Source organism: Buteo buteo, chromosome 5 (assembly GCF_964188355.1).
Source record: "Buteo buteo chromosome 5, bButBut1.hap1.1, whole genome shotgun sequence".
Lineage (NCBI taxonomy): Eukaryota > Metazoa > Chordata > Aves > Accipitriformes > Accipitridae > Buteo > Buteo buteo.
The window spans coordinates 17,953,958-17,980,562 of NC_134175.1; the positions used below are offsets into that span (position 1 = coordinate 17,953,958).

Here is a 26,605-nt window from a genome sequence, read left to right on the forward strand (position 1 = left end):
TTTAAAACGTACATGTTCTCTCTTTAGATACATTAGGAATAATAAAAGTCAGCATGATATAGACCCACATGTATTGTGCATATGTACATAGAAATAATATATATATTATTATATGTCTAATACACATAAACACATACACAAACACACTTCCAGTTTTATTTTACTGCTTAGAAGTTATTTGTTTGTCAACTCACATCTGTTTTGGTAAAGGAAGCATTCAACACTTCCTTGGCACAGTGGTATCAAGGATATAGTTAATTCCAGAGCTCTGACAATTTGCGACATCAAAGACTTAAAATATTTTCCAGTAACAGAATAGTGACATGAGCAACTAAGAGACTGTTTTCCATAAGTGTAAAGCTTAACCGAGGAAACTACTACATATGAAACCCAATGACATAGTTACACATGCTTTTAGAACAGAGATGACTGTAGCACTGAGGTAATGCCAATATTGTGTACACACTCTGTAGGAATGACAGCTAATCAGAAGCACAGAAGGAATTTTGCTAGCAGATCAAGAACACTGTAAACACATTGGGAACAGATGGGAACAACTTCTTAAAGAGAAATTCTATTTTGTTTTCCTAACTGTAGACTTGGACTTCTCATTGAAGAAATTCCTTCAATTGCTTTCATAAATAGCTTATGTTATGTTCAGTATTTACTATAGAAGTGACTAGATATATACTGTTTAAATATCACTGTGTGCATGTTATTATTAAAAACATATTGATAACAATAGTTTCTTCCAATTGACTGTGGACTGGTTTGAATCTTTTATCTGCATGATTTCATGGACTCTGTGGGCCCAATCCTACCCAGCTCTTGCACGTGCCAGGAAGGCTATTGGAAGCAGCTGATTAGTTTGAATGCACAGAATATAGAACTAAGTTAGTAATTACATTGGTGGCCAAGGAAATGTATCAGTGTGCTTTCTTCCCTCAGTTTTGTTCTTAATTGTATCCTAGTCTAAATCTGGATTGCAATATCCAGACAGCCCACAGAACAATAATGCATTCCCAGAGCAGGTCCCTTTATTTAGCCAGATAAGACATTAGTCACAAAGAACGAGACATGCAGGTTTGTGGTTTTCAACCTGAGCATATGAAAATCATAGAAGCTGTCAAAAAACAGCTGCCAACAGACTGCAGAATGCAAGTGACTGGATGGGTGGTGTATATGTAATTCCTTCAACAGAAAAATACCCACATTGAGGAATATCTTGCCCTTTGAGAGTCAGTGGAAAAATTCCCACTGGCTCTTAGTGGGCCAGGATTTCAACAGTTGCGTTGTATCAGGAAAAGCCAATTCAAAGGGACAAACACTACATTTCTTAATGCAGAGCAAGACTCCAGCTGATCAGGAATTCAGAGTACGGTAACATTTGAAGTTGACAGGACATACATCATGCAATTCTCGAACTTGCAATGCATGTTGCGTATTCAGGTACTTAGTTTTGTCCACTAAAAAGTGCAGTCACATTGTTCTACACTGCTATTCTGCCACTGTCTTTTTGCATAATCTGCAAATAATGTAGATTCTGGCATTGAACCTGTAAACGCATACATGCCTGACACTTCTGTGTGGGCAGTCCCACCACAACCTAAACCAGTTACTTGAGAAGAGCATAAATTAAGAATCTAAATCATTTAGCTGAAATAATTCTGAAGACAGTTGTTCCTACTGCAGTGATCATTAAAACAGCATCAAGACTTTTTATCTGAAGTGTCATCTTGTTTGATTTAGTATCACCACGTGCCTTTTGTGTTGGAGATTTTCAAAGTCAGATAAAGACTTTGGGATTGCTTCTATATGCAGTCAGGTCAGTGAAAGTTTAAGCAGGCTACAAAAGTAAATACTGTGAAAATACCAATCATTATTTTTAATTGAGAATTTCAGACCATATTGCAGCATGCGTACTTGGAAAGAAAACACAGGGATTCAGATCTGGTCTTACTCATATTTAGCCAGATCTAGCGTGTCTCCTTTCAATGTAGGGAAAGGACCTCAAATTCAGAGCACGACAATCGGGCTTTTAGCACATCACTGATCTGAACGGGTTTAAACCGTTCTATGCATTATCACTGCAAATGAATGACAAGATGCCCAGTATGCACAATATGACTGGAAAGACTCTGCATTGGCACAACTGTAAGAGCAGGAAAATCTGTCCCCAGGGTATCTGGCTTAAGTTTATTAAGGTAGAGAGCAAAAAAAAACCCTCAGCTATTCTTATTATTATTTCAATCTCAGCCCCTATAAAACGGACGGATGACTAAATGAATCATTGTAGATCAAATCCAAGCGTGCTTTATAGCCTACGCTATTTCTTAACTATCCTTCAGAAACAGGATTTCTTTTCCTGGTTCTACAGATCCACTGCTTACACACACAAGCAAATTACTAGATGTAGCAATCTCAGTAAAGCAACCGTATTTGTAAAACCAGAGGATCTCGCATCTCTTCTGGAAAGCTGAAGAAGTGGCAAGACTCTTAACTATCTCTCAGCTGATACTGGAAGGCACAGAATCACACGCTCCCCACTGTTTCTGAAGGAAGTGAAATAGCGGACAATTACCTTTCAATAAGCCAGTTCGGTGTTTGTGGGAAAAATCTCAAACAGTAACACCCTGGCACGAGTACAAGCTTCAAACTCGAGCTAACTTTTTGTCAAGCGAACAAGGTCCAAACAAAACAGAAGCTTTATCTTTTTAGTTGTGTAATTACAACACAAAACCTAATTATGAAATAACTCAAGTATGACCTCTTTCCGGTACAATAATGTCAATAAGATTAAAGGAATATTCAGTAGGAAAATCCACACCACTTTATCACCTAATTCAGCCTCTCTTGAAAGAGCTCCAGTTGTACTGAATTAGTCTTAAAGACCCTTTTCAAACCAATGAGCCTCTAATTCTCTCCAGATGCAAAGACAGAAATTCGGTTAGCTAATATTAGAGGTTTTAGACAGAATCCTTTAAGTACTGATCAGGGTATTTTCATCTCCCTTTCTACCTATTTATCGCCGATTGCTTCCTCAAGGCTGTACTACAACACCGCCGGTTATAAAATCAGCTCAACGTTTCGCTCACTAAAAATAAACGAAGCTTCTCCTCACGCCCCTTTCTCCCCGCAGATTACATATCACACGCTGAGGTTAACGCAAAAGCACGCACACACGCCTAATTGCAAACGCACCCAGACGGCGCAAAAATATTGTTCCCGCGTGAAAACAATGAAACCGTTTCGATCACTACTCACCACGCTGAGTTTCTAGGAGAGCGGTTCCAGATAAATCAGCTGGAGCTCCCTTTCCAGCGAGGCAGAAAGGAGAGATGTTTCGTCCCCTCCCGCCCCGGCCACGGAAGAGACAGAGCTACGCGAGCCTGATCCTCCCACCGGCTATAATCCAGTTACCGAGGCCGGTGGCTGCAGGGGGAGAGGTGCCCCGGCCGCGCCGCGCTCCGCTCCGCTCCGCGCCGCGAGAAGCGCCGCCGCGGGCAGCGCCGGCAGCCGGTCAGATTGTCAGCGACGGCCCCGAAACATCAGCGCTTCCTGTTACATCACCCTGACCCCGCCCGCAGCCCGCGCGGAGTTACTCTCCTCTCCCGAAGGGCACGTCCCGGGGAAGCCGGGCTGCGCCGGTGTTTCCAGGCGGGAGAGCGGAGCTGCCCGAGTCCCCGGCGTCGCCGCCTGCTCCTCTCGGGACGCGGCCGGCCCGCACCTCGCCCGCCCCGCGCCGAAACCGTTGGTCGGAGAATAACTCGCTCGCTCGGCTGGGAAGGAGGAGACCACGGGACCCGTCTTTGCACGTAGCGAGCCGGTGCGATTCGTCCTCCTCCTCGAACCAGACCCAGAGAAATAAATCACTTTGGACCTTTACGCAGAGACAAGTAATACACAATAGCTGCGTTCCTCCTTAGTGTCACTGACCTGACCCGCCTCTGCCAGAAACTGCAGGGGCTGCGTTACGTCCTGCACCGTAAGTGCTGAAAAGCTCTGCGGAGAAATATTTTGGTTCCTCAAATGTAAAACTGCATTAAAGGTCAGAATCAAATTCGCAAATTGAAGCGAGAGCACAGCTTAAAGCGCCGCTTTGTTTTACACCCGAGAAAAGACCCTGTATTTAAGTAACCAACTCTTTGAAATACCAAGGGTAGAAAAAAGGCAGCAGGAATATCACTATTGCTGCACAGATCTCTAGGCTGCATTTTTTTTAAATGCTGGTGATTCGGAAGCACAAGTATGAGCTTCCCACTTTGAAAACCACCATAACTGAAGGCAAACCAAAACTAATGGCAGTCCTTCTACTAGCTTCAAAGAACTTTCTATCAGGACCTAAAAACGTTTCTTTGAGAGCGTTTATCCCTTGTTCTTTGCACAATTGATACCTGTCCTACAGACGGAATCTGGGCTCTCCAAATCAATAGACAGTTGCTGCGTGCACAAGACAATACTATGCTGAACAAAGGGGGAGTTCACGGAGCATTAAGTTCAAACATTATTAACACCTCTAACACAGGTACTCCTTAAGGAAGGCCATAAGGACCTCCGAAAGGTCATGGTTTCCTAAGTGCTTATCAAAATTATAACCACTTAATTTGCTTATGAAATAAGATAAAGTATTCTGCTTTCTTCTCACTACCTGTTGCTCATCCACCTTTTTTACCAGCACAAACATTTGTGGAACAAGTTGTGAACTGGATAAGGGAATTCATCTAGCCATTGAAAATCTTTCCTTCAAAAAAACCAACCAAACAACAACAACAACAAACAGCAAGAAACCCAAAACTAAGGAAAAAAACCAACCTAGAACAAAAAAACAACCACAAGCCAGGGTCAGGAAAAATCGGAAGAAGGGAAAGAGGGGCAGGAATACTTTAAATCCATACGGCCACTGGATAATACGAATTGTGAAATCACACTCCAGGGTCAGTAAAAGAGCAGGCATATGCCTTTAATACTCATTTGGCGTATGCGATTGTTGGTGCTTCTAAGGATCTTACGTCAACGGGAGAATGTTTGAATTTTATAATCAGCGAAGAACTAAGAACTGGCACTCTAAGCTTCTAGGCAACATAATCAGACAAAACCCGAGGATTAGCTCTGATTCTGAAGAGCGATAGAAATTAACCTCTCTGAAATAAGCGATGTCACCTCAGGTAGTAGAATTTCATCAGAGGTGAGCGTGGTTGCATTATTTTAGAGCAATTAGGTCTAGGCTATAGATTACAACGTGGTATTTTACACATTGTAACCTGGAAAATAACCCACCTATTCCAGCCCAGCACACACGTTCAAGGCAGGCATCTGAACTGGCTGGAGAGATTTATTACATAGGCCGTGTCTGCTTTGGCATGTCAAATTCAAGTGGAGTTGGGTGGGGTTTTGGGGTCTTTTATTTTAGTTCCAAAGTCTTACACTCTACTTCTTTAGCTATCATTGGAACTTTCCTACTTCTACTCTACAGGTATTTGAGACATCTCAGCTGGTGTAATTTGCACTTCAAAGACGCAGAAGGCCCCCACGCTACTTCAGCTACCCCTCCTTCGGGTTGAAAGGCACGTAAATTACACCGATACAGGCTGCCCTGGTTATCAACAGCGTGGGTGTGAGCGGTTCAAAAGGGATCTAAATGAGCACAACTGACCGTGCTTTAACCAAGGAAAGTTTAAAACCACGCAAGGTGGGGGGGGGGGAACCCCAAACTAATTCCGCCTCCTAGCACAAATCTCGATCTGATCTGAAAAGTTCAAGGATAAACACGGTTCTGCAAATAACGAGACTGCTCCTCATCCCCACGGTCGGCTCCGAGAATCCCTCTCTCTAGCGTTGCAGCTGTGACAAACGCCTGCCGGCCAGGGGACGGCCGGGGTGGGCTGGCTCTCCCCCGCCTTCTCCCTCCGGACGGGCAGTCCAGCCTCGGCCGTGCCCGGGGCAGCGGGGGCGCTGGCCGCCGCGTTTCCCGACCCCGTTGCGTTGCAGAGCCCTGGCTGCCCCCCTCCGGGGGTGCCCTGCCGCGCCCTCCCCGCCCCGCACCTGCGCCGGCGGCGCCCCCGCGCGGCGGTCGGCGGGGCGGGCGCGGGGAGCGAGCGGGCGGGCGGGCGCGGGGTCGCGCCGCGGCCCGTCTGCGGCCGTCCCCAGTCCCGCGCCGGCGTGTGCCCCCCCCCCCATGGCGGCCCGGCGAGTCGAGGAAGCGGGAACACCGCCTCGAGGCAGGGTGCCTGACTCACGCGCGGTCAGTGACAAAAGGGACGCGTGGAAAAAAAACCACAAACCGTGGCATGCGACTCGCAACGTGGCACGGCTACAGGTTCACAAGAGATCACGGGAGAGGCAAAACCAAGGAAAGTCCTCGATGTTTGGCCTACGGCATGGTATTGCCTATGAATAAAATATTTAGGGTTCCCGTGTAAACACTCCATAACCGTAAAATGTATATGCCGCTTTACCTGAACCTGGCTCTTTCTCGAGAGAAGATGGCACCGAAAGCAACCGGTTACAAAACATAATCCTTGCGTCCACTTTAATATGCTTGAAAGGTAGAATCTAGAAAGGTGAAGACTTTCTCAAATTGCAAATAAATGTACCAGTTCTGAAACACTAGATGGATGGGAGACGCAGGGAGAAATGCTGGCTCAAATGAATGGGAAAGAAAAGAGAAGCGGGGGATAGAAGTAAAAAGGAGAAAAAGGAGGGCATACCAGTAAAAATGTGAGGGGAAAAAAAGAACAAATAAAAAGACTTCAAATTATTTCTCAAAGACATTTTGCTTCATCACCTCTATGGACTAAGGGCACATACCACGTTATTGCAGGTCAGATGATACACAGAAGCTCATCAAACCTCTGTAAAATTGCTTCGGCTTGTTGGCTCCCATCACACAGAGTGGGAGAAATTTCACACCACCCTGCATATTTCCTCCAAAGCAACCGGGGCAGATTCTGGAATGAAATGACTGGGTGAATGGACTCTAGTTAACTGGAAATGTACAGTCACTCTAACACCTTAGCATAGCTTCATTTTCTGACCTCTTCACCATTCTGCCATCAGATTCCCTATCTTTGCCCTGTGTTGTGGCTCAATTATCCCCCCTTATATATTGACCCTTTAACTACCTTTGAGAAATGCACAGGTCTTTTTATCTTATTCTTGCATTTGGTTGTTCTGCAGATATTGGCAATACAGGAATGAAAAGTGGTGAATGAAGTAGAAGGGCACGAAAGAAACTTCTTGTGGAGTTGAAGAAGATCAGATCACATTGCAGTTTGGACTTTTTAAGGGAAAAACTAATTCAATGCACTGTAGAGCTATAAAAAAAAAACAAGATAGGAAGACAGCTGGATAACTGGTATGGCGGCCAAACCTAGTACACACACCAAGAAGAGTGTGCGCTCTCAGAACAAATCTCCAACTGTAATCAGATCAGTTTTTATACAGTCTACAACATTCCAGTCTTCATTCTCATTGGACTAAGTAACAAGCCTAAAAGATGAATCATTTTGTAAAGTTTTCTTAGTCAACTGAAGTAGAGGTACTGTTGAGATGCTATAACTATAAAGTCTTTTCCTGTCTCAACAATGACATAAGAGATCCCACAATAGATCACTTTTTAAATCACTGTTACTACAAAATGAACGCACGAGAACTTTCTTTGGTATAATATAAGTAGGGGGTGGCAGAGTATGGGGGAGTACCTGTTAGTCCTGTCCTAGCTACCGCAGTCCTGGAGAGCGACTGAGCACACCCAGTGAGGAGACTCTGTTAGTTTGCAAGAGAGCTCAGCAAGCAGGAGATTTAGAAGGCCGAGGAGCAGCCACACGGCCAGGTTTCTGCAGGGATGGAAAGGATGTTTTTTTGTAGACTTCCAGGGTGGATTTTGTAGGTGTTGAATCTAGGCAGCCAGGGACAAGTCGCTGCACCAAGAGGGAGCCTGAAGGAGAGATACTGCCATGAAATGACAGAGGGATCACAAGGCAATCTGTGTACAAACAAATGCATCTGTTCTTTCCTATCTATCTTTTTTATCTATTGTCTCATTCAGAATATTCTGTTTTAGAAAGTTCATCATTCTAGTTTATGATCTAATAAGAGTTTACAAATCCTTGTTAGTGTTCTTGGTGGGACAGCTTTAAGAAACACCATGGGCAAACCCCTTCCACTTCCTCCCAACCCCTGCAAGGCTCCGATCAGAGTCCCATCACAACTGAAAACACTGCAGTCATAGCTGGGCGGAGGACACTGCCTCAGAAACAGCTCTGTCCCCATCACCTTTATTTGGGCTTGATGCTGAGGAAAAACTCTCCCTAAAGAAACACTGCCCTCAATAACACAGATTCATATAAACACTAGCATTATCTGAATGTTGCACTCCTGCTGCTGAAGAACAAGTTTCATTCTCTTTTAAGTGACAGCTCTAGAAGATGTTTTAGTTTAATGTGAATCATGGTCAGATACCTCAGAATCACGCTAGGGAATACTGCATTTCTTTATAAAAGGATTTTAACATGGTGTATGGGATAGTACTGCCTATCTGTCAGACATCAGTGACAGAAGGCAGGTATTGCAAATGTGTTACTTACCCAGCACTTGGCACTTTCTTTTTGCTTTAATCTGAAACCATAGACTCAGAATGTCCTTACTGAGTCACTGAGCTGCTGGAGAAGCTAAGCTGCACATACCTCAGCTCTGTCTCCACTCCAAGGTACATCACACCATCCAGCAGTTACGTTAGTTTTAATATGGGCAGCCCATGGGAAATTATTACGACCAATAACGGAATATTACATATTTTTACTGCATTCACCATAAAATTTATACAAGAAAAGGTGCAGACATTTGTGCACTCACCTGCATTCCTAGCCAGGCAGACACAAGCCAGTGTCAGTGTAGAGGCAGGGTAAATGTGGCATTAGTGGAGTGTTCAGCCCACTGGTAAGTCCTGACTCCTGTAACTAGGGTGCCTAAAGCAACTCCCGCTTTTGGTGGCCACGTACACTACTGTGCTAAGGCAGTTGCTATGCTACAAGCAGAAAGGCTTGGGAGCAGCTTAAACCTTGGGTTGTCCACTTGTCTGCAATGACAAGTTCCAGCTGGTCCAAGTATTTAGCCTACTGCTCTGCTCCTGTGCAGCGCAACCCACATCTACAGACTCAAATCCTACTGCGTGGAGTACAGATGATACCTGGAGAGTAAAGTCAATAAAAATGATGAACTAGAATGGGAAAATACCAAGCTGGAAGTGAAACTGGCAGGTAACAATGCACCAAATTAATTCTGTGTAGAGAACTGATTTTACTACTTTTCACCAGTCTATGGAGTTCATAGGTTTCCTGCCAGAACTGCACTCGTCTGATTTATATAGTTATTGCATTGTGGTGCTCATACATTTTATATGAGAAGACTCTACATAAATATTTTCTGGTGTACATTTAGTTCAAAGTTCATCAGGCATATAAAACATAGGTTTTCTGAAATTGCACATGCAATTCCCAATGCACAGGCAAAGGCAGCTTAGTCCAACAGATCATTTATTATTCTGTCATTGCTGTCCTTGATCCTCGCTGTAGTGTCTCAGCCTCTCACATCTATTTCAGCTACTTATTTCCACACCACCTCTCACAAACAGCAGTGTAACTATCCTTGGTGGTTTTAAGCATAAAAAAAAAAACATGTGACACATTAAAAAAAGATTTACATCATCAAAGAAGGTAGGGAAGTTTCAAAAATATCCTGCTATATTTTGTTTCATAGGCAGCAAGGTGCTTCTAAAAACCTTAATAGGAAAACAACTACCTTTTTTTTTCCCCTTTCCCTTAAAAAAATCTCATTATAAAAGATTTACCTAAGATCAGAGAAATGCCTTCCAGAAGGGTGGGAACTGTACCACTGTTTCATGTCAGTCTTAAAAAAACCCACCAAAATCCAACTAAAAAACCCCCTCAAAGTCAACTGGGAGTTGTCAATAACACAAGCATACTGTTATCTCCAAAGCAACTGTATTTATTTCCATGAAAGGAATTCCTTCTGGTTTTTGTAAAAATTTAATACCTATTTCTGGAAATTATTAACTTGCTAGCCATAAGTATAGTTCAGTAACAAGGGTAAAAATCAATGATCCCAGCAAATGTATTTTTAAATCTTTGCAAATATCTGTCACATTGCTTCACGCATTTACAACTTTAACATTCTCTTCATGGTTTTTGGTGCTTTTCTGATCTCACATTCATTTCACAACAGTGTAATTATATGCACTTTGATGGAGTTAAATCTAGCTTGCATAACCTAAAATAAATCTGATTAAAACAAACCCAGTGTCTATTTCCTTTTTATAGAAATAGACCTATCTTTTAATCTATGATTGAAGCAATCATGCTTGACAAGTGATTACTCTGACAAGAATTATGCTTTCTTTAGCACAAAAATAGATGTCAAAAAAGAACAGGGTAATAAAGTAAATTTGAATCTTGTCTACTTTTTAATTATTATAAGCTATACACCCACATAGTCTGTTCTGTCCTGTTTCAGCTCTGACAATTATATACAATCAAGCTACAATTTAAGAGCCTTTATCAAAGTAAAACGTGATGTTTATTAACATGAATGAGGAATACATAATGAAAATATAAGTTGCTTACTAATATGTAATCAAAATAATCAGTACAGTAAATACATTTAAATGTTGTACACTAAAGGTTTGCATTCACAGGTGGATAGTAGTTTACCACAAATTTCCATAAAAATCAAAGTTGTATTCTTTCAGGGATTATTTCCTCGCCCAGAGCCTTTACTGACTGTTTCTTTCTTTTCTTGTTGATTTTTATTAATCTTCTTTCACCTTTTTTTTTATTGAATCCTAAAGGTAAAATGATGAAAGAAAGATTAGATGCTGTGTGACTGACACATCCAAGATTATCAGTAATAAGAGACAAGTCTTGTTTTCAAGAAATATTCTTTTAAAAAAAAAGAACAAAGTACACTGTCTTACCTAAAGTCTTCATATGCCCGACCAATGCCAAGTTGTCTTATTTCTGTTCTTGTACACTGTATTTTACTGTCCATCTTTCTCTCTAGCTCTGTCTCTCTTCTGATTTCCATTTTCACTTTTCTAAGACTTTTCACTATTACATTTTATCAGGCCAATGCTTAGTACCAAAAGTTTCAAGAATGTTTCAGCCTGCACCTCTTACGGCAGTCTGTGGCAGTATCACTACCCATACCTTTCTTGCAGATCCTCAAACATGACTTTCTGGAGGTGAAATTATTTTCATTCCCACCACAACCACTGTAGCTAAATGGGTGACATCTTCCAGTTGAGTAGTTGTAGAAAAATCTTAACTCTTTGGCTCTACAAAGCCCTCTGTCCATAGGGGTCATGCACAAAGAAGGGACAGGAGGTGGTTCTAGAGATACAAAGAAAAACAAGGTTAGAGACAACACTGCAGTTTACCAATTTTCTGTTATATTGATATTATATATTAGATTTGAAGCTCACAGAACTTTGAAATTTATATGAAATTTACTGGCAAATTTAATTCTGCCCTCCTGAAAATCCAGGATACTTTACATAAGCATCTGTCTTTTTACGATTACAAAAAATACCTCAGCAAATGTTATTCTCTCTTTGAATTCCAAAAGCCAGCAAAAGCTTACCTGAAAGTAAGGTTCATTTCCTATATATTTAGTGATAAAATTGCTATTTCTGTGATAGAAGATAGTATGCGAATTCAATTAGAGAAGTTTCAAGTGAAGTATTTGTAGGAAGTGAAGTGAAATAAATTAAACTTGGACAGCTTTAAAAATATGGTAAATATTTATGATCATTAACGAAGTGAATTTTCTTAATTGCTGCTAGACATTCTGTAATCAAGTAGAAGGTAAAAGTACCCAGCATTTCCAATGTAAGACTCAATACCTTAATATTGGGTTTGTCATATGAATACAGAAAGCTTGACCTAAGTAATAGAAGTTGGTCTACTGGAAAACACTGAGCAATTATCAAGAAATAGATCGTAACTCTCAGAATAACAAAGGACTGAATGTGAAGAATAAGTGCACGAAGTGACTGAGATGCTAGTGCTTTAGTGCTGCTGTTACGTTTTTACCATTCGAAGAAGTAGGCTGATGGTTTGTTTCTTCAGTGTCGCTGCAAGTCAGAGTATGAGAACTGAAACACTGGAAGATGAACCTGAGGTATCTGAAGTACCTGGGCACTGGAACAAGTTGAAGAAGCAAATCTGTGCCAGAATTCCCAAACCTGGAGAAACTCCATCATCTATCACCCTGGAGTGACTCATATACAAAATTAGAACTGACACAATTGCTGCACAGGATGCAAGAAATGGGAGTCATTATATCATCAGTTATGAGGGACCTAAAGGAGCGTCATTTTCATTCAAGAAGTAGCAGAATTGAGATAGTTGAGATCTGAATGCATAAATGGAAACCTGAAGCTAGTCAGATGGCCTTCTTGAAGTTACAAAGCCAGGCAGAAGTGGCTTAGAGGAAAAACCAAGTAAAAATTTCAAGGAATAATTTGGGTTACAACAGAGCTGGGGACATCCTGTTGTCACAAAAGTAGGAAGCAGATGAGTTGCTGAAAGCAAGAAATTATTAAGAAGAATTAACTTGGGCAATTCAAGAGACTGACAAGAAAATATTCAAAAAGAACATGGGACATCTTACATGTCTTACACATATTACACCTGCTCAAAAAGGTTCATCTGCCAAGTATAATAGCTGAACTGGAATGGTGAAAGACTATGAAAAACTGCTAGGAAAGAAACAGAACAGTGATTTTTGGAGAGCTAAGACAGCAAAATGAAATTAATGATATATTTGAAGCTGTGTTAGCGACATCATACTATTCAAAAAGAATCCTGAAATGCAAAAACTGAGTCGTAAGTTCATTTTCCAAGATATATTAAGTTAGTTTCAGCTTATAAAGCAAGCACCACTTAATTTCTTTTTATGACTGTGACATTATTGTAAGAGTAAGGTTCACTCTGGATCCAGAGTAAGAGCCCACAATGGAATACAATTTATATTACATCTACTGTTTTATTTATAATGAAGATGGTAGTTAAATTAACTAATGCAATACTTTTAGTACCACTCTAACTGAGAAGTCTTATGCCTAGAACTAATGTCATCTCTCTCTAGCTAGAGAGGATCTTAGCTTTCAAAGCATATGTTCAGCAACATTAAAAAAAAATGCTTACCTAATTTTAACCTGATAATTTCTGAACCTAAAAAGAACAAAGCAGAAAGGCTTGCCAGTGATGAAAGGGCCAAATAGCATAGGTTTGTTAATTATATAACAGAATTTAAAGCTACACTTTGTAAAGTAGATTACTTATCCGGTATGTAAAATTTTCCAGAGACACTCCATAGGCCCCTCATGAAGGAGTTCTCACAGCAACTGTAAGATTTCGGGGACCCATGGAGCCAGTGATGTGGTTACTGGTGAATAAGGACTACCTATGTACATACAATGCAACTGGCAGGGTGGCAGACAAATGCTTTTTAGAATCGCTCTTGTAATCTTTCTAAAAATTGTGTTGTTTGTCTAGCTCATTACTAGATAAATGCCCCAGATACCAATCACTATACCTGTTCATCCTCAAAATATCTGCATATTCTTTACACTCACAGAAGCAACCAGCCCATGAAGACAACCTCTTATAGTTTTGCCATATCGAAGCCACTTTTTTTCAACAGAACAGTATATTAAAATAAAATGACATAATTTCCTGTCTTTTGAGGATCATAAAAAATATGAATTGATTTTAATATACTGATCACTAAGACTTGTTAACTTTCAGTTACTGTAAATATAAAATATGTACTGTGTCATGCCCAGCCCAACATCTCTATTGGCAGAACATTCTATAAACCTGTGAGCTAGTATGTTAACACAGTCACTAGGAGCATTAGATCCAGGTAAGTTTTCTCTGTTCAGCCCCAGCTTCTAATGCTGTACTTATGTATATGATGTTACAGTAAGTTTAGATATTATGCCTGTTCTTGAGTTTCTCAAATGTTTTGGTTTTACAACTTCATTTTTCTGAGAGTTGTTGAAATGTTTTATCTCCTGCTTTTTCTATGGAGGAAAAAAAGAAAGAAGCAAATCCCATAACCTGCAAAGCTACACAGAGGAAGGGGTACACACTGAAAACAGTAAAAAAAAAAAGCAATACATGTCCCACTGTCAGAATTACATTCCCTAATCTAGTCATTAGAGGTCTATGAATTACAGATGCCAACTGTATTGAAAGACTACTTGATATAGAAATGCTGTTTTTAACTCTACTTTTTTTCTCAGTTTAGGTTACCTTTTAGCAATTTTTTTCACAGTGCAAGTAGCATTAGTCATTACATTACATAACTCATTACCCATTAAAGCTAAGTGGATCGTATGAACCTAAAAATTAATAAATGTCATGAAACACTTTCTAACTTTCTTATACATGCAACTACATGGCCCATCCTATTGCCTTTGAAGCAATTTCTACAGAAATGAACTGGTTATTTACATTGACAGCAATAAGCCTTAAGAATCTGGCTTCACTCTTGTGTTCATGCTATTCTATTTATGCAAAATATCTGACTTAAGCAGTTTCTAAATATTCAATAGCATGCTCAAAAAAAATATGCCATATTAATCAGGTCATGAACAGGCATGGGACAAAAGAATTTACAATACATATAGGCAAAGGACAAATGAAAGCTTCCAAGCTGAGTTAGTCAAACATTTCCAGGTGTAAAGTTTTCTTCTGGGAAATGCTGATACAATGCAATACAAAGTGTTCCTCAGAAACATGCCAATTCCATCAAAAACTTTTGAAGGAAATTAGAGCTTGGAACCCATCTCAAGTGGAGCTTGGGAACTAGAACTCCTGCCACTAGCTCTGAAGGAGCTTCTCAAATGGGTTTCAGGCTTTACAACAGCAAAATACTGGACAGATCTTTCTCTTATCTTTCTGGTACTTCTTTTTCTTGATGATGCAGATGTTTGGACTGATTTTGTTTTGGTGAGAGAATGAGACCCAAAACTGCAATATTTTGTTTCTGAAAAAATAGGCAAACTAATTATATGAAATAAGCAGTAGATAAAAAAATGCTATTGTTCTTACCTAGAAAAAGACTATTGTATCTTACCCTTCACTGCTACCTAAACAATCTTTAAATGTGTATGGTTTAAGATGTAATTCTTATAATACAGCCTTTTCTTGAATCCCAGACACCACTCTGTGGTGTAAGCAGATGACACGATCATACTTCAGAATGTCTGAAATATGCATATTCAGATATAGACTCATATTTATAAAAATAATCCCAACCCTGTATTGCAAGAATAATCGTTATCTCTCAGGCTTGTGTGACAATGAACTGTTAATTGATCACAGTACAAAAGAAGTTTGAAATTATCTTGGTGAGCTGGATGAGAAACAATGCTTATTGCATTCTCTTTCGCTAGACATGGGTGTGTGACATTCATGAAGCTTCAGATTTATTGCTGGATTTATGATATATGCAGGCTTCAATATCTCATTTCTGATTGCAGCAAAGAGAAAATAAAAGAATCTTCAAGTAGACAAGCTATTACAAAAATGAGTCATCTGCACTTAATGGTACTCTGTAGGTATAAATTGGTGCAGATCCATTATAGCAAATGGAACTGTGTCAATCTATATCAGCAAAAGATATGGCCCTGACTTTGATAAGTAATAACAGCAACTGCCTGTGTGCCATTCCACATTTGCTGAGTTGAAAACTGACTTTTGATCCTGCATCCCACTTAGATCTCACAAATCAAATGTAGGGTAGAGCACTCAATTTCCTATCATAGATCACTTTGTATAATCTAAAAATGAAAGGTTTGATTCTTGGATTCACTTTCTCTTAACTTGCCCAGAATAAAAGTTATTTTAAGTCTTGCAGCAGAGTAAGACCAGAACAATCTTCATTGTCTGCAGAAAGTTCATTGCTGAGAGATAGCGCTAGATGTTTCATGTTTATATGCAGAAGAAAAATATTTGTTTTGTTTGGCCATAGAAGAGTTTAATTTTCTAAAGATCAAGAACTTTGTTGGAAATCTATTAATATGATATTGTTACAGAGTTATACATACCACCAATAATTTGTATTTTTTTCTTGAAATCAAGATGAATAGCATTTCAGTTGTGAGGTAAGGTATTGTATAAGAGACAACTCCTTGCCAATTTTTTTTTAATGGTGGTCATGTATTTAAAAAAAAAAAAAAAAAAAAAAAAAAGGGGATATATAGCCAGGCCAATATATTCGCAAAATAGATGTTACAGTGGCAGACCAGCTACTTTGCCTGTGCTTGAAAAGATGGGCATCAGCCACTCCATCCCAAACAGTCCATCTTGACCTCATATGTGCACAGCCAGATTTCTGTCCCTCGCTGAGGGTCATGGGGAATAACAGTACATGTTTGCGTGAGATGGTTCTACCTTGCAACTTCAGTTTACTCCTCTGCCTCTAGTAACAGCAAGAATGGAGGCTATGTTCTCCACATCTCTGTGGAGAAATCAGCTGTCAGTTTTGGCCCTACTCTTTCCTCCCCCTTAGTGGGATTGCACAAAAGCACAGGATTTTAGCCCACCCCAGCAACCTGAAAGGTACAGGCTGATAAACAGAATGGCAGCAGGTGGCTGCATGGGACAGGCTAGTGTAAGGCAGACAAAGGTTATATAGTAGGAAGAACCTGTGGTGTCTTCAGACTTTCCACTGAAACGCACTGGTCCTCCCAAGGTCACGTTTCTTACCTGACCCATCCGGCTACACTGACTCCACCCACCCTTGTTCCCTGACCCTTTCTTCCACCAACCTTCAAGTCTTCTCTTTCTCTTACCCTCACCTCTCCCTCCCAAAATCTGCTCTACCAGAAAATTCACAATTGCTGACACAACCAAGAACCCCTCCGTTTCCTCTGAGAAAAACATAGTGAATCACGCCCCTTTGCTTGTATAGATTGCTTGTTTTGGGGATCTGGGGATTCATATTATGAATAAAAACCTTCAGGGAACATGTATGCTCTTATGTCCCTAGACTTATTTCCAGGCCTTCAATCATTCAAATATTTTTCAGTAAAATAATTTGCCAGAAGCTTTACAGTTTTATATTCAGTCATTTTAATAACAGAATGTATTGATGCTCTGTTATGTGGTAAACAAACAGTCCAATTATCACCAAAACTTACCTCAACCCAACAGCACATGTGGATCACAGTGCAAGGAAAAAAATAGAATATAACACACATTCAAGCTTTATTAGACATATCATTCGAAGCAAAGAGCACAGGAATGTTATCCTACATGCCCATTATCTTGCACATTGTATAAAACACAAAAACCTTAATGAATCTGTAAGCCATCGCTCAATCCCCAAAAGTACAAGGAAGTGTAAATACAAAAAACCAACAGAAATACTTGGTAAGAACGCTCAGGCTTTTTCCAACTGTTTCTTGTTTCCTCTTGCATAACTGTGGATCACAAAAATGACATGCCTCAAATTCAATCACCCTTTACAGTGTGAGCAAGTACCAGCAATCTATAGTGGACAGTGTCCAGCTGCAGAAACTGTTAAAAACTAGCCCTCTACAGTAAAAGTACAGATTCTCATCTGCATTATAATACATAGCGCAAAAATACCTTGAAGCAGACACAAAATTAATTCACACTCACTTTGATTATACTCAAACCAAGAACTGAGTTTAATATGGTCTTAGTGAAAATAAAAATGTATTATGATAAATATACTGTGCCATATTCCAAAATCCAAATATGGTACTTTTTTAATGGGTAAAAGGAGCTTTAAATTGGCTGCCAATTAGATCCCCACAAAAATATTAATTTGACTAAAAGAACTCTGCATCACTGCTTCTGCTCTTGGTCCTTAAATTTTTGTATTTATCAGACCTAGAGGAAGGGCACAGTTTCAGAAGAGGACAAGATGTGGTCAGTCTTCCACTTTCTGATATTTATGGAAGATCTGTAAGTAGCAATATATTTCTTTGCTTTAACTTTCTCTGCTTATCAAAAAATTTGACATAGATGTAAGCCCATTCTTTAGTCTTAGACATGTTAGAAAATGGGTGGAAATGGAAAAGCAATCCAGAAGGCATATAAAAGACTGAGAGTTGAGAACTGCAAAAGTGAATTCTTACCCAAAAAAATGGGAAACTGGTTGCGCTCGTCCTTTGGGGAGCTACTGTTCACAGTATTGGACCTCTCGTCATTTGGAGCAGTTGGCAACAAATTGACTAAAAGAAAAAAAAAGGGAGGGTGAAACAGTAAGTGACAGGTTATCTAGACACAACAAAGCTCTGAAAATAAGCTATGATTAGTACTCATTTGCCTTGCTCCATGCCAGTATTAATCCCACCAAAAGGCAGCATTACTTCAAGTCCCAAAGGCATAGGAAACTGATAGGCTGAGGCAACTTTGGGATGGATTCCTTTTTCTTCTTTAATTTTACTGATGTAAGATTTAAATCAAACATGGTTTGGGAAGGTTATTTTTATATTACTAGCAGACATTCTAACCTTTGCAATTGTAAGCCTTTTTCAAAATACGTATTACTGACAAGCAAATGGCTATGAAGCTAGTTTTAATGTTACTGACTTCACTGTGCTTATGTATTTCAGCTAACATACATATCTTCAAATAAATGGGAAAATGAGTGGACAAGCCAAGGAGTGTCTGCATTAAAAAAGGATAACTATAAACAGCAAAAGCAAATTCTTACCAAAAATCCCAGGGAACTGGTTGGGTTCTTCTGCTGGGGAACTACTGTTCACAGTGTTAGGATGCTCTTCAGCTGGAACGATTGGCAATAAATTTGCTAAAAGGAAAACAAAGGGAAAACAATAATGAAAAAAACACAAGAAACAATTGGTATCAATGTTTCAATATCACTAAGGTAAAAACTTTGTTCTATTTAAACCATGGCAATGCCCCCTAATTCTCTCTTTCTTCTTGGGTATTCATACAAATTTACATAGAGGTGTTATTTCAGATTACAGTCAGAAAAAAAAAGCATTCTGCAACTTTTAATCCAGAAGTAGAATAGGAGCCCAGGAAGAAATGCTTTGGCAAAGGTGGGGGAAAAGCACATCGCTCTGTACGTATATATTAAAAAAAAAAACAAACAAACAACTTTACAAAAGAACTATAGTGGGTCTTTCCTATTCTAAATGTGAATACACTCAAGTTCCCCTTGCCAAAATGACAGATTATGAAACAGTCCTGGAAAAAAACCTTCAGGGAACATGTATGCTCTTATTTCCCTAGACTTATTTCCAAGACTTGGTTTGAAAAGAGTATATTCAGATATACAGGTTAAAAACCTATACTTTAGCATTTTATGATATTATAAGGCCAAACAGCTGGCAGATTTTAGATTAACTGTCATGAGAAAAGTAAAAAAGTAGGAGTCCTGTAATATTCATTAAAGTTAATAGTACCTGCAATTTTTTTAATTTATATTTTTCATTTTTCTATTTTTATTTAAAAAAAACCCCATGTAATTACAGTTAATTTCAGATACAAATTATTGGCACCTCAGGGTACCTACCCTAAGTTGCCTTTTTTTCCATGCAAGATATCTTCAAAACACAACATTGTTTATACAAGAATAAAGCTAAGAATAACGAGGACAACAACTTACAGTTGCCTTGGCAGGTAATCTGGCATTCTTCCAAATCCTTGAAGTTGTTCTGGTTTCCTAGGCACCCACCATACTTGAATACTTCACATGACTTTGTCTCTTTGTTATAGAAATACCTGGAAAAATAGCCTCGGCAGATTCCAGGGTCTTTCTCATGAAAGCAGAAATTGGGCTTTTCTATGAACAATGGTAAATGATGAACAGGGTGGGGGAAGAAAAAAAAAAATCAACACACATTCCAAGACAACAATAGAACTGAAGGAAGTTTATAAAATAAACCTGTAACTTTGGACTAAAGACGATACAAACCGCTGCTTTATTGTACTGCGTTTGTTCTATATATAACACTGCAATATTATGCTGGAGCATTATAGGGATATTTTTATTGCTTTTTTTCCTTTTCAGGTAGCCAGTAAATTATATCTTGGAAAATGAGGACTAATGATTCCTTTAAGTGTCCTCCTACATAAGCTCTAAGATGAAAATCTGTTTTTACTCTGAATTAAAACAAGACTTGATTCCCAGCTGGATCATTTGAACTAAGTACACATTCTTGTCATTTATGTAGTTGGTTTAGTCAATGTTAGTGTGAATTATACAGAAAGCAATGTCAAAATAGAAGGAAAAAGGAAATAGTTTTTAAAAAAAGAACAGAAAAAAAAATCTAACAATGCATTTTGTCTGTGACAGTCTACTGCTATAAAAGGATACAGGAAACGGAGACAGAGCAGCTATTCTAACTGTCATTTTTCAGTCCCAGTTCCTAGTTTGCAATCAGTAACTATAATATCAACCAAGAAAAAGTTAACAAATGAATACTGCATAATTTGACTGAATATCAAGGCATGATATCATGGCTTCTGGCAAGGAAGAAAAACACATAGCCGTGTAATAATCCCCAAATGTCAATTTCTCACCATATTTAATTTTTCCCTCAAAATTATATTCTTAAAAGAAAATCATGGAAACAATAATGAAATATATTTGGAGGTATTCTCAAATTCTTGCTAGTAGATACTTTGAAATATGATTCCTGAGTGAGCTGACTTGCAGAGAAAAGTATAATTAGCCATCATATAAGACAATCATATCAGATGTCACATATAAAGGCCTTCTTTACCTGTGAAACTTATAGAATACTGAGATTGAAACAGTGTGCAGAGGGCTGCCATTTTAATAAAAATGACTATGGAACAATTACTTTTAAGTCCCTAACATTTTTGGACTAGATTATGGCGTTGTAAGGAAGTTAATCCTATTACAGCTATTTTAGCCAAGTATCTATTAAAAATCATCGCTAGAATAAGAATATTACTAAATTCAATTGATGCACATCATATATTTATATAAAACATTATAATAGCTCATAATTAGTGTTTTTCCAAGAAATAATTGTCAATATCCTGTATTTCAATTGTTATAAAGCTTCATGGACAGCAAAATGTCATTTTCAGAGATCACATGTAAAATTAAAACATTAAAATGTTCTTGCATAAAGTAACAAAATCAACTATTTTAAGCACTCCTGGATAGCTTAATTTTGATTTTTCACTACAAGTTTCACTCTCTGCCAGTAAGTATATATATTCTACAGTTCAGATATTTCATGTTTCTTACTATTCAAATGCAGCACCTATTGTGTTCACAGATTTACAAAACTAAGTTCACAGAGACCAACAAATATGAAAGGTATGGGCAAAGCATACAATATGCTTTCAGCTGAGAATGGAAATGAGACAGTTATGTAGACAGGTAGCAGGCAAGAATATACCAGAGTGGTATCTATTCCATATATCATCTATTAGGAGCTCACAGACAATAGGAGCTACAGAAACAATACTTCTATCAAACATTGCAAAATATTGTGAAATAACAGAAAAAGATTATTAGATAGATATTAACTGAGAAAGGATGGCAGATAATAATACGGGTATGTAAAGTAGCCTGCAGGATTATGACTGATTCTTAAAAACAGCTGCTCTTAATTTAGAAAATCCTTATATTAAAATGATTATTGCAGAAAAAGGAAACAAAGTCCAAAAATGTTGAGCTCACAGCTAACTTTTATAGCCACATTTGGAGAGGTCATGAAGGCAATATAATCCTAACTATACAAACTAGTATTATACTTTTAAATGCCACCTCTTTCTTCAGAGACTCAGTATTCAAAACTACATTACTGGAAACAATAGTAAACGTGTAATGACGTTGATGACAGCCACAAGCTGCATTTAACAGGATATGTTCTGTTTTGTCATTAAAAGCAGGGAACTAGGGTCGGACCTTAAAGGAAGTAGTGCCAAACGTCTGCAGTATCTGTGGAAAATCAACTTTAGTAACTTCCATAGCATAGAATCATGATTAATTTTTTTGTGCATTAAGAATGGAAAAGACAGTAGAAAACAGGAAAAGAAACCCGTCATCTTAGTACAAAAATATTCCAAATACCATTCTGCAAAGATAAATTATTTAATTAGTCTATTTCAAAATGTATGTGCAAATATTGGTATTTCTGTGAGGAGTTAAATGCACACCAATTCAAGAGGAAGCAAGTAGGAGGGATGAGGGAGGGCAAGCAGAGAAAGAGGAGCTGACTTGTGAAAAAAATTTACTCAAGCCTGTATTCAGGGAACTCTGGCTACCAGCATTGGGCCCAATCCAGATAAGTCTCTAATGTGGAAAGAGGAAGAGCAGAATAAGTCTTCACAAGCTCTGTTGCAAGCATCAAACTTAAATATCCTTGTTAGGAACACAGGTTACCTTAAGAGACCAACAGTGTTTCAGACAAGTGATTCTCAGTGCTTAACCTTTGGCTATTTAGGAAGTCTGGGTACCAGGCATTTAAACTTCTGTAAACAGTTTGCCCCTTCAGGATTGGGAAACTTGCCCCCTTGCTTAATGTGTAATTAGGAGATCTGCCCTAACCTCTGTTAGCTGCTACACAGGCAATGCTTGAAAAGTTCTGTTTCAGATTGATTTTCTCCTATTTTTGCTAACAGCAGAAGAAGCATTTAAATAATTCTCAAAACACACAATAAGAGTTCCACATCATGGCTAATTATACAATGCCTGAATCTCTGCAGAGTGTTTCTTTTCTCTTTACTGAAGAAAGAGAAAAAAGTGTCATGATGTGTTTATTTTGGCGAGAAGAGATTGCAGCTACCATCTTCAAGTGACCACAACTGTCCTCAAAGTCTTTGATGAATATAGAAGAAGAAGATTAGGAGTAAGAACTCGCTTCAGTCTGACATTGCTGGATTTGTTAGGAGATAGCTTGGAACAACACATAAAGAATTTATCAAAAGAAGCTAAATCCCTTATCATTGTATAAAAGTCTTAGATTACTATGTAAACTTAATTACCTTTCTTAATTTTTGCTAACATCATCTTCCGAGGCAATTCTGCAATATAAATAAAAAGAAAAGTATTTAGCAAAAGCAGACGTGTTGTCTCACCTGTGACACTAGGGTGCTTAGCAGTGACGATGAGCACTGAGGAGGAAGAATACAGCATGTCTTCCCCTTCTCTCCTCTCTTTATTAGGGGAGCAGCACAAAAGCTTGTTCTGGAGGACAGAAGTATCATTTCCTTTGTATGAGACCACCTGCTATATTGGAAACTTGAGAATATGAAAGTACTGGAATCAAATTATGCCAATATTGAATTGAACAGAGAAATTCCTCTTCATGTTACTGGAACCGTAATCCTGTATTATGTAATCTTACTCCTCAAAAGAGGAGTAATTAGCAGACTCACTTAAGCCAACTGCTGTAGCTACTGATACTGCTAATAGCTTTCAAGCTGATCTAGTTAGCAATAAAGACCTCTCTTATGCTATCCAATTCTTTGCTATGCTATGTAGTGTCTGAGTAAATTTTTCATTATGCTGTTTATGATATTAAAGCCCATTTGACCAAGTATCTACAACTACCTTTAGGGTAGTATAGACGACAAACTTGTTTGCATTGTTCTTTCAGTGCATGATCAGCAGTGATGAAGTTGCTATTGTCATTTGTAATGGAGGAGACTGGGTTTTATTGTACTTGCTCAAGAAGGTGGATATCTGAATTCAACCCCACATTCCATTTCAGCAACTGAAAACAAACCTTCTTCCCTTTCTAGAAGACTGCCTAATCGCAAAACTACAAAGGAGTCCAAGGGGAGACCGGCTCAGCCAATGTGTAATAAAGGCTAAAAATTTTTCAGCAGCTGAGAGAGAGAAAAGTGGCCAAGAATAGCTTATACATTTTCTATTACAGAGATATTTTGCAAAGCACATGAAATAGCAGCTTCTGGACTTCACCTAAGTCATCTTAATCACATTGCTTCATAATTCTTGTTTTGTACTTGTGCTTTTCTTCATAGCATTATAAAATGCTAGTTTCTCCTTTGCCTACTGAACTATTGCGTATAAGAGAAGGGATAGAGCGGTACAGCTAATGCTTTGCTTGAAGTTGTCTGCTGGAAAGCAAATGCAATCAAACATACTATAATGAAGCAGTACATTTGCCTGACCTCAGCCATCTTACTTAGCTACCACAGCCCCCCTTAAGAAGACACCAGTTCCCAATAGTACATGCCAAGAGTACCAGTTCAGTAGCAGAAGCACGTTACAACTACTTTTTACTGCTGATGGCTCTTCCTGCATCAGTGGATACACATCTTCCAGAGACCTGCTCATAAAGACTCAGTGTAACCCATGGTCTAGCCTTCTTTGAAATATGAAATGAAAGAGAATTGAAAGGGAAGGATAGATTTTAATCTGAATTTAAATCACATGCATTAGTCTCTCATGCCACGTTCCCCTTTAAGGCCTTTAAGTCATACACCTAAAGGACATCACTACAGCCTGTCTGTGACCGTGTGTGAGATACAGTTGCTCTGCCCAGCTGGCAAAGGTGAGGGATACAGGAGTGCTGTGCCCTGTCTCAGCTTGGAGGTACCTACTAGCAAGACCTCAGGTGAAAATAATTCATGCTGGAAAGTAGACTTGCTGCTGTGCCCTTCCTTGTTATGGAAGCAGTAACAGAAGATACATGACCCATCTGTATCCTCACCTTTTCTGTAATTTGCAATTTTAATAAGGTGTGACCCCCTCCCACTATTTATAACAATCTCTTCACAGTCCAAAATTGAAAGGAGTTTTAGCAGTTTATTCTCCATGCATGCCAGAGCAAGTGTTTCTAGCCATGCTTTATATAGTGATACACCTTTCGCGGCTCCTATTTTAAGAGGTGCAGATGATGACTAATAATATTTTAGCATTAGCTGTACTGCCTTGTGTGCTATAATCCTACTGCAGTTCTTTCTTTTTCTTCTGGAAACATGCCTGTGTTGTATTTTCAAGGCAAATCTATCGGGTCGAAATTCTGTCATGATACATTTTCCTTGCATCTCTGGGACAATGCAGCTGGCATCCTTAAACAATATTATTTAAATACATGACATGCACTTTAGAGTGACATATCATTTGTTTGAACATATTTCCAGTGCTTCCTATTAGTAGGAGGCTGTGCCTTCAGCATTTAAACCCATGACTTAAAGCATGGCTACTAACATCAGGCCATTTTGCTAATTTCACTCAGCTGTCCCCTTCAGGCCAAAATTAGCAATCATACTTTGGCATATGATCTCTACTCCTCTGGCACAGAACAGGAAGAATTTATTGTGAGTTTATGCAGGCCTAGAATGTTTTAATCTTACTGCCACGTCAACGGTGTCTTTTTTGCTACTCTTTTCACTCAAAAAGCCAAATCCACAGCCGAGTTAATTTCTTCTTTGTAAACAAACTGTATTTCTGAGTAGATCTGCTGTGTAAATAATAGACATTAGAATTGCTGTCACATCCAGAACCTTTTATCAGTAGGTATTTTCCCATGTTAGAAGCTTAAGTAGCCTAAGATAAATATTCACTGCCTTGAAAATTAGGATCTTTGTGCTACTGATGACATTTGTGATTCTACTCATATCCAGTAAACAAGGGAGCATATAGGCAAACTCCTCTTAAAAGTAGCAGCCGATTTCTAGGAGACTTGAGTCAGAACTAGGCATCCTGAATCTGAACACTGTCTTAGAGAGTCTTGGAGTAGCCACCTGTAGTTGGGCTCTTTGAACTCTCTTGTACTGGCTTTAGTCAGTTCTGAGAATTACCTAATTCTGTCTTTGATGGCTTGTTCATTCGAAAATTTTTAAAAGTTTTTCTTATTTAAGGAGCCTGGCAATTCACTCGTGTTGGCTCATTTATTCTTGTGTTTGTGCTTAATATTGGAAAATCAGACACTTTGACTATTCACATTATTTCTTCTGAACTTGTATGTATATCGCATAACTTCCCTTCAGCTTATTTTTAGCAATCTTGACCTTCACATTCTTCACAGTGATAACTGAGTATGTCTCAGATTTTTCTTTATTTTTAAGCATCTTCCTATCACTTATACTCTCTTTTTAGTCTGATTTCTACAGTTACTAAATAGTGATCTTCCTGCAGTAATAAATACTGGAAACATTAAGTAAGATGAATATAACCATATACTACAAGATTGCACAGACAGAGCCAGATTTAACAAAAAGAACCTACTGAATTATACGGTTTTTTACTGAATTATGTCAGCAAAAGCAGGTTAACTTATTAGTTTACTTTGTTTTATGTCTGATGGTCAACAGCATACTGTGCATGCCACCAAACCATTTTATCTGCTGTTACTCATTCAGAGAATACACAAATAATAAGCCTTTATTGCTCCAGTTCCTCACAGCAGATTCAACACTTGCAGAGTCCTGGATCACTATTATGCATACACCAAATACTGTACTTGGGCGGAGTACCAAGGTCTCATTTTAAATAACTTTCAGTTTTATTCTATGGAGTTACGTCAATTATATGCCAGTACAGGATTTGGTCCAGAAGA

The 26,605-nt window shown here is 38.8% G+C and overlaps 2 protein-coding genes across 5 annotated transcripts in view; both read right to left on the minus strand.

Annotated features, from left to right (window-relative positions):
- Positions 1–3,501, minus strand: part of CALCRL (calcitonin receptor like receptor) — a 69,809-nt gene extending 66,308 nt beyond the window's left edge. For both annotated transcript variants that reach the window (XM_075027963.1, XM_075027964.1), the window contains exon 1: positions 3,265–3,501. The gene's annotated coding sequence lies outside the window, so the exon portion shown is untranslated. The remainder of the gene's footprint in view (positions 1–3,264) is intronic.
- A 5,875-nt stretch (positions 3,502–9,376) lies between these two features.
- TFPI (tissue factor pathway inhibitor) overlaps positions 9,377–26,605 on the minus strand; it is a 43,576-nt gene continuing 26,347 nt past the window's right edge. The window contains exons 3-8 of one of the 3 annotated variants that reach the window (XM_075027968.1): positions 23,061–23,099; positions 19,699–19,875; positions 18,778–18,873; positions 18,197–18,292; positions 11,223–11,405; positions 9,377–10,858 (exon numbers count right to left, since the gene is read on the minus strand). In XM_075027968.1, the coding sequence (XP_074884069.1) occupies positions 10,746–10,858; positions 11,223–11,405; positions 18,197–18,292; positions 18,778–18,873; positions 19,699–19,875; positions 23,061–23,099 (704 nt within the window). In that variant the 3' untranslated portion in view covers positions 9,377–10,745. Of the gene's footprint in view, positions 10,859–11,222; positions 11,406–11,431; positions 17,513–18,196; positions 18,293–18,777; positions 18,874–19,698; positions 19,876–23,060; positions 23,100–26,605 lie in introns of those variants that run through there. The other 2 variants (XM_075027965.1, XM_075027967.1) reach the window with 2 other exon arrangements.